The following is an 8,179-nucleotide window of genomic DNA, read 5'->3' as shown; positions in this document are numbered from 1 at the left end:
AAGAAGGAGGACTCTAGCAGAAGATCCCATCACCATGACACCCCTGTCCTGAGTGCATCTCCTAGACCATCAGAATTTCTACAATCGGGACAGCTTTGTGCCCAGAATGTCCTGGCCCCCAATTCTCTACCTAATTGTTTTTGCTCCGGGCTAAAAAGAAAATGTCTACCTTCACTCGAATTCACAGTACAAGATCATACATCTAGAGATGGAAGAGACCTCAGAGACCATCTAGTTCAACTTCTTCCTCTTATAGATGAAGAAACTGAAGCCCAAGGTGGTTGTGATTTGCCCAGTATCACACAGGTAGCAAGGAGCAGATAAAAGATTTGGACCAAGGTTCTCTGACTACAGGGAACACAAAGTAGCCAGTGCTCTTTTGATGTGTACCATTGCTGCCTCCCTATCGATATGTTAGTTCTGTACAAGTCAGCAGGAATTGGGTCCCCTTTTGTTGTATGAGCCCCATACTGTTGTTGGACACAGCAGGGCAACAATGAAGGAGGAAGACTGAGCCAGCCCTTCCTGGAAGTGAACAAGAGCCCAGATCCAATGGCATGTTGGGTCAGTTCATGCAAGGTCACCAACACCCCCAGTTGTCCTGGGCTGACTTGGCCAACCTCTTCTGGAATTGATCACTCAGGACCACTTCATTCCAAGTCAGGTTCTGCTTAAGAACGTGGAACAAGCAGATACAGTCCCCAATCCCCTTCCCAATCATCGTTACACAACTTGCCAGTTGGCTGCTTCCTTGAGGAGCGTGTTAAAGGCCTCCAGGAATGTTTTGTGTTGCCCTAACAGGAACCTGTCTTCCTTGAAATGCAAAATGGCTTATCTGGAGCACCTGTCCAAAACATAATCCACCTTCTTCCAGTATTGTTTGAATTTCTAGGACGAGAGCTCTGAACTTTTCTGTGTTCTGGATACTCTGACAGTCTGGAGGAGCCTAGAATAAGGTTTTTAAATACATAAAATAAAATCCACAGGATTACAAAGAAAACCAATTATATTGAAATGACTATCAATTTTTTTTTAAAAATAAGTACATTCACAGATGCCAGGTTAAGAACTCCTGTTCTAGGATCTTAGGTTCATAAATATCTGGAGCTATTTGAAGAAATCCAGAGCTTCCTTTACTCTCCTGGCTAACTTACCCCAGGATAGAGCTGGGACTAGGGAAAGGTAAAGTAGAAAGCCACCTGGAATATAAAACACACATTGCATCCGATGTTGGACATATTTTAAGGCTACTTTTCATACTATAAAGGCTACTTTCTAAGGCTATTAAAATAAATGCACATATTTTGGTGCGAGAAAAATCAGGATCAGCATTTAGAGCTATAAGGAATCTCAGAGCTCAGCTAATTTAACTCCCGTATTTAAATAGATGAGGACGCTTCCAGAGAGATTAGATAATTAGCCCAAGGTTAAAGGTAACATGTAGCAGCTGTGGGATTCAAACTTAGGTTCTCTGACTCCCAAGAAAGCCAGTATTCATTTCCCGCTTCGTATCCTGTCTCTCCTTGACACAGACATTTTCACTTTCTGATAAATTAAGTGATAGACAGTATAGTGAAGGGTTCAAGATTCAGGCGGATGGTAACATTCAGGAGTTTTCATTTTTAGTACAGAAAAGGATACAATGGTCAACCCTTGCCTTGGGACAACAATTATTTTTCTCAGCTTTAGTGATGGGTCTGGGTTGGGGTTGGGGCTGGTCTTAGAAGAGTTGAGTTTCTTCACCCAGTCTGCCTCCTAGGTCTTAAAGAAACCAATCACATTTTCCTAAAGCTCCTGATTGAGTTGCTTCTGCAGGTGACTGGTATTTTGTGAACTCAGACCAAGTTTTCAGCAGAGCCACTGAGAACTCCTTGTCTCTGTGCTGGGTCTTGATGGAATGTCAAGACCTATTGCCATGATACAGAAAAGAATGATATCTCCTTTGCTTGGGAGGTTATGGAAGGTTGAGGTCAGCAAGGGCTAACCAGAGGAATTAATCTAACACTACTGAAACAAGGAGGGGAAAGACAGAAATGAATACCAATAGTTTGAAAAGAGACAGTACAGGTTTTAAACTAATTCTATAGCCTTCACAATATCTTTTGATGGGAACATTAAGGCAAAATTAAATAATCAAAATAATGAGAATTTAAAATAAAACAGCCTTTTAATTTATTTAACCTATTCATTTTAAATAAATATAGTATACATACTATATTATATATATGGAGCTCAAAAATTTACCTGGAGTGTTCAAAGGCTCCAGGTGAGGGCATTTTCTCACATTAGATTGTGAGCTCCTTGAGGACAAAAACTGTCTTTTGCCTCTTTTTGTATCTCCAGCTCTTAACACAGTGCCTGACACACAGCAAGCATTTCACGAATGTTTATTGACTGATTGGCATATACAAGCACACACAGAGACAAACCCTTGGTTACAAGTTTGAATATGTTTAGAAAATGTCTATTCCAGCTTAGAAATGTTAGAGTGAGGCTCAAAAAAGTAACATAAAGGAAAAGGAGCCCAAGTCACAGGACTGCCTTGATTGTGGTGATTTGCTAAATGGGAAATCACTGAGCAAACTCTTCATTTTATAGTCACACAAAAGGTCACCCAAATGGTGCAAAAGGATGACCAGTTGAGATAATACCAGCAACTCATCACTACTGTAGCCCTTCCTTAAACAGACTGTGGAAATACCCAGTGGTTTATGCAACCCTGGTGCATAGGCTCTGAGTAATGGATGTTCAATCACTGTTCCTTGATACAGCCCTCACCTCCTCATCTTTGTTCTTCATTCTGCCACCAATGCAGTCTAGGGACATATCTTTAGAAATAAACCACTGATAATTCTGGGTCTAACAAGAGAGTGCCAAAGAACTTGCAAGATGGCCCATTTGCAGACCTTAGCACCAAGAATAACTAGTGCTCAACTTTGTCTGTGGTGTTGTTAGGATTCTGTTGTGTGTCTAATTTTGGAAACCCTTCCAAACATTTTCAAATTTTCAACTAAAATTTGGCATATGAGTATTTGGCCATCTTGCTTATTGGAAATTGCTGGAGAAGACTTTTAAGAAGGCATGCTGCTTTTTTTTTTTTTTTTGGTCCAAAGAGTCAAAATTGGTTTTAAGTGCCAGGAATGATGAAATATGGAGAAAAGGAAACTAGGGATGAAAAAGGAAACATTAGGAAAATTTATTCATGATTTAAACATTTCTGAACATAGGGTAATAAATGTGATGGAGAGAGGGAAGGGACCCTGGATATCATTTAGTCCAATCTCCTCATTTTACAGATGGGGAAACTAAGTACTAGAGACAATAAGCGACTGGTCCAAGGTGATACTATATTTGAACCCATGTCCTCTAGCTCCAACCCAGCATACTTTCTACTGGACCATAACTAGCAATGATATAACTAGCATAATAATAGTTTATAAAGCGCTTTACAAATATTACCTCATTTTATCTTCACCTACATGAGAGGCAGTTGCTGGCATTACACTCATTTTACAGAAGAGAAAACTGAGGTAGAGAGAGGTTAAGTGATTCACCCAGGGTCATATGGATTGTAGGTTCCTAAGTCTAAATCTGAACTAAGGTATTCCTGGCTCCATCCACTGAACCATCTAGCTGTCTGTTACTCTACTATACCAGGCAGGACTGATTAAATTGAACTGGGAAAACTTTTTATTGAATATCATAATCTAATAAGTATAGAACTTTAGAAGTGAGAAGGACCTTGGAGGTCATCTAGTTTCACCCCTTTATTTTACCTATGAGGAAATTAAGGCCTAGAGAGAGGTTAAGTAACTTACAGTTAGTAAACCACAGAGGTAAGGCTTAAAACACCCCCTTCCCCACCCAGTGTCCTTTCCTAATAAAGTTTAAACAAAACTAAAATTGTGATTTGAATGCAAGTAGCCATTCACATGTAATCTGAGTCTTCTGCCATTTACATATGGGCATTTTTCTGACAATGTCCAGTTTGCATCTGGCATAACTCACAAGAGAAATCCCCCTTAATAGGAGCACTTTTTTTTTTTTTAGTGAGGCAATTGGGGTCAAGTGACTAGCCCAGGGTCACACAGTTAGTAAGCATTAAGTGTCTGAGGTCAGATCTGAACTCAGGTCCTCCTGACTCCAGGGCCGGTGCTCCATCCACTGCGCCACCTAGCTGCCCCAGCACTTATCTTTTAACAGGCAAACCAGTCCTTCCTCAAAGTGCAAACTATTAAGGGACACTTAAAACCAACTGAAATGTCACCCTTGAAAGAGGTCTTCTGAAATATATGACCTTGGCTTTGAAGGCAGACAAAGACAGCCAGAGTTAGTTTCTACCGGGGCAGGATTTGTTTACTCCAATTATCTGGAAGCCTTTTTGGGGGGGCCAGTGGTAAAGACTGGGATTGAAGAATCTCTGAGCTGGAAAGCACCAAAGTATCACCCCTTTCTAACAGACCAAGAAAGTGATACCCAAAGGGGTTAACTGACAGCTCAACATTAACAATAGCTGATATTATGCGGCATTTTTAAGGTCTGCAAAGCTCTTTCTATTATGTACAAGACGTCCCTGTGAGGTAGCTATGAGAGGCTTTTGCATTTCCATCTCACAGAAGAAGAATCTAAAATCCAAAAGGGTCATGTCACGTATCCATGGTCACATCACTAACGAGTACTAGAGATAAAACTTGAATTCAGGTCTCAGTTTCAAGTCCATTCCACTGGCTTTCTCTAGGGTCCCACAGCCTGGGGCAGGATTAAGATCCAAAGTCCTCCTACTTCAAGTCCAGTGTTCTTTCGATGACGCCATAAAGTGTCATCAATAATGCCAGTGATTTTTAAATGGCTCTAAGAGTGTCTTTGCAATTTGACAGGTCTGATTGGCCTATTTTTCAAAGTGGCCAGATGTAGACATACAACAGTCTTATAGAGAGCATGTTATAAACACATAATGGAGTCATAACTAGTGGAGTGAATAATAATTATTAATAATAGCTGACATTTATATAGCATTTTAAGATTTGCAAAGCACTTTACATATATTATCTCATTTGATCCTGATCTTAGCACAGTACCTTGAACATAATATGCACTTAATGTTGTTATTCAGTCATGTCTGACTCTTTGTGATCCCATTTGGGGTTTGCTTGGCAGAGAGTTCACTACAGTGGTTTGCCATTTCCTTCTCCAGCTCATTTTACAGATGAGGGAACTGAGGCAAACAGGATTAAGTGACTTGCCCAGGGCCACACAGCTAATAAGTGTCTGAGGCTAGATTTGAACTCAGGTCTTTGGACTCCAGGCTTGGAGCTCTATCCACTGCAGCACCTACCTGCCCTGGGAACCTGCTACTTACCTTTAATTGCTAGTACTTAATAAATCCTTGTTAACTTGACAAATAAATGCTTGTTAACTTCTTAGCTTGATCCTCAAAATGGACCAAGAGGTAAGTGCTATTATTATCTCCCATTTTACAGGTAGAGGAACTGAGGCTGACAGAGGTGAAGATTCTTGTCCAGGGTCACACCACTGGTGAGTATCTGAGACAAGATTAGAATTCAATTCTTTAAGTATAACTTCCTATAAGGCTTTGTCCCAGGGTGCCAATGTCCAAAAGTTGGCAACCATCCTCCCCATTTTTAAGGAGGTGGACCCACTTCTTTCTGCACATTTCACCTAACAATCCTCTGCAGATTGTCCTGGGGCCCTGACCTTCAGAGTCTTATTAATGGGGTGCCATTCTCTCAGGGCTCGCCTTCTTTCCTAACCCATGTGGTCAAGAGGGTTGAACCACCTCTGCTGGCATGACTGCATCCACAATGGCATCCGTGCCAGTGTTACATACCATTCATCCTACAACGGTTTCTTTTTAAAAGTTGGTAGGGTTTTGTGGGGTGTTTTTTTAATATCAAAGTCATTTCTAGATACACCCTCCATTCCTCATTCCTTCTCCAATGAGCTTTCATTTTGATCAAAGGGGAAAGAAAACACAAAAACATTAGCCTTCACCAACCATTTTTACCCCAGGTCAAAATTGGTTTCTCCCAAATGATTCCTGCCAAATTACTCTTTCAGATTTGACCACTTAGAGGGGACCTCAAGGAGAGGTTTTTAAAACGCTACAAAAAATAAATCACAGTCAACAGGCTCGGTTTTTGTTGTTGTTGTTGTCAGTGTGATGGCCTAAATGCAAGGTACTATGGGAAATGTGTACAAGAAGAATGACAAACGTAGGAAAATTATTCCCTAAAAAGATCTCTTACTCAGGCATTGTTTGTTTAACCATGTAGAAATAGGACGGGTGCATTTCTTTCTGTGAACACACCCTTTTGAATACGGTTCTTAGTCTCTGTTTAAAATTCTCTCCAGCAAAGTAGTACAGTAGAGGGTTAAGACAGCTGTTGGACACGGCCAAGGCCATGGTGACGATGACAGCCTTTTGCAGCTGCTCGCTGCACTTGTCCTTCCTCCACTGCATGAGGTAGAGCGTCCTCAGTATGTGATAGGGCAGGAAACACAGAACGAAGAGGATGAGGGCAATGGTCACGGTGACCAGTGCCTTCTTGTGGGACAGCCGGGCCGCAGACTCCGGAAGTTTGACCTTGAGCAGGGTCTTGATAATCAGCAGATAGCAGACAGTCATTGTGCAGAAGGGCAGGACGAAGCCCACTGCCATCACCACATGGTTCAGGATCCTCAACCTGGTGATCTTGCTAAGGTTCAGTTCTAAGCAGTCGACCCGCTTCCCGTGGCTGCTGGCCCCGCTGCTGAGGAGCAGGGCCGAGGGGGCCATGATGAAGACCCAGATGGCCGCACACACCCCCCAGGCGGTCTTGAGGCTGGTCACGTGCAAGAGCCTGAAGGGACACACAGTGGCGAGGAAACGCACGATGCTCAGCACGGTCAGGAAATACACGCTGATGTACATGTTCACATAGAAAGAGTAGGACATGATCCTGCAGGCCGCGTCTCCGAAGACCCAATGAGAGCCCCGCAGGTAATAGTCCGCTCGGAAGGGCAGCGTGCACACGAACAGCAGGTCCGAGATGGCCAAGTTCAGCATAAACACATTCACCGACTTGGGATTTCTAGAAGGTTGCAGGAAAATGAATATGGAAAAGCCGTTTCCCAAGACCCCCACGACAAATACAACTAGGTACACTCCGGGATAGAAATTTCTCCTGAAGTCGTCCACTGTGCAGTTCTCCCTGGTGCCCCGGAAGCTACCGTTTGGTTCCATCTCTTCTGTGGTGACGGGCAGCATAGAGAGGAGAGATCAGCTGGGCTACAAAACAAATGGAGGTCAACTTGTGATTTGTATATTGTCCACTCCGCAGGTAACCCAAATCATTCGAGTAAATAGGAAGAAACCACCAAGATGAGTGGTGACCGGCTAGGTTGGCAAGCATCTATAATCCTACTGCCAAAGTCTCCAAAATCATTTCCTCTTACAAATTGTCATAGGACTTTAGACAAGATGGTAAGTCGGGTCAATAAGTACTTATTAAATATCTGCTAAGCGCTAGGCACTATGCTAAGCATTGGTAACACAAACTTAATCCAAAAAGGAGAGGGGTGGGGAATGGAACAAGCATTTATGAAGCATCTCTTGGGTGCCAAGTACTATTTTCGTTTGCGCCTACTAATAATAAACAATAGGGGGCGGCTAGGTGGCGCAGTGGATAAAGCACCGACCCTGGACTCAGGAGTTCCTGAGTTCAAATCCGGCCTCAGACACTTGACACTTACTAGCTGTGTGACCTTGGGCAAGTCACTTAACCCCAATTGCCCTGCAAAAAAAAAAATTAATAACAATAACTAGCATTTATATATTGTCTACTATGTTCCAAGGCACGGTTCTAAGGACTTCACAAATATTCTCATTTCATCATCATAACAACAACAATAATTGTTGTTGTTCAGTTGTTCAGTAATGTGTGACTCTTTGTGACCCCATTTGGAGTTTTCTTGATAAATGTACTGAAGTAGTTTGCCATTTTCTTCTCTAGCTCATTTTACATATAATGAACTGAGGCAAACAGGTTAAATGACTTGCCCAGGGTGACACAGCTAGTAAGTATCTGAGGCCAGATTTGAACTCAAGATTCTTCTTTTTGACTTTAGGCTGGGTGCTCTAATCCATGGTGCCACCTAGCTGCCCCTTAATAATGATAAT

At 42.2% G+C, this 8,179-nt stretch overlaps 1 protein-coding gene across 1 annotated transcript; it reads right to left on the bottom strand.

Annotated features, from left to right (window-relative positions):
- Nucleotides 1-6,262: 6,262 nt before the first annotated feature.
- Nucleotides 6,263-7,270, bottom strand: CYSLTR2 (cysteinyl leukotriene receptor 2). The gene has a single exon (XM_043993720.1). The coding sequence runs from the start codon at nucleotides 7,265-7,267 to the stop codon at nucleotides 6,263-6,265; it is 1,005 nt and encodes a 334-aa protein (XP_043849655.1). The 5' UTR covers nucleotides 7,268-7,270.
- Between the last annotated feature and the right edge of the window lie 909 nt (nucleotides 7,271-8,179).

Source organism: Dromiciops gliroides, chromosome 3 (assembly GCF_019393635.1).
Source record: "Dromiciops gliroides isolate mDroGli1 chromosome 3, mDroGli1.pri, whole genome shotgun sequence".
Lineage (NCBI taxonomy): Eukaryota > Metazoa > Chordata > Mammalia > Microbiotheria > Microbiotheriidae > Dromiciops > Dromiciops gliroides.
Note: the sequence above shows the minus strand (reverse complement) of the source record. Positions and strands in the feature narration are given on the sequence as shown.

Excerpts from the sequence above, each read along its gene's own strand:
- CYSLTR2 (XM_043993720.1), bottom strand. The coding sequence starts at position 7,267 with ATGCTGCCCGTCACCACAGAAGAGATGGAACCAAACGGTAGCTTCCGG.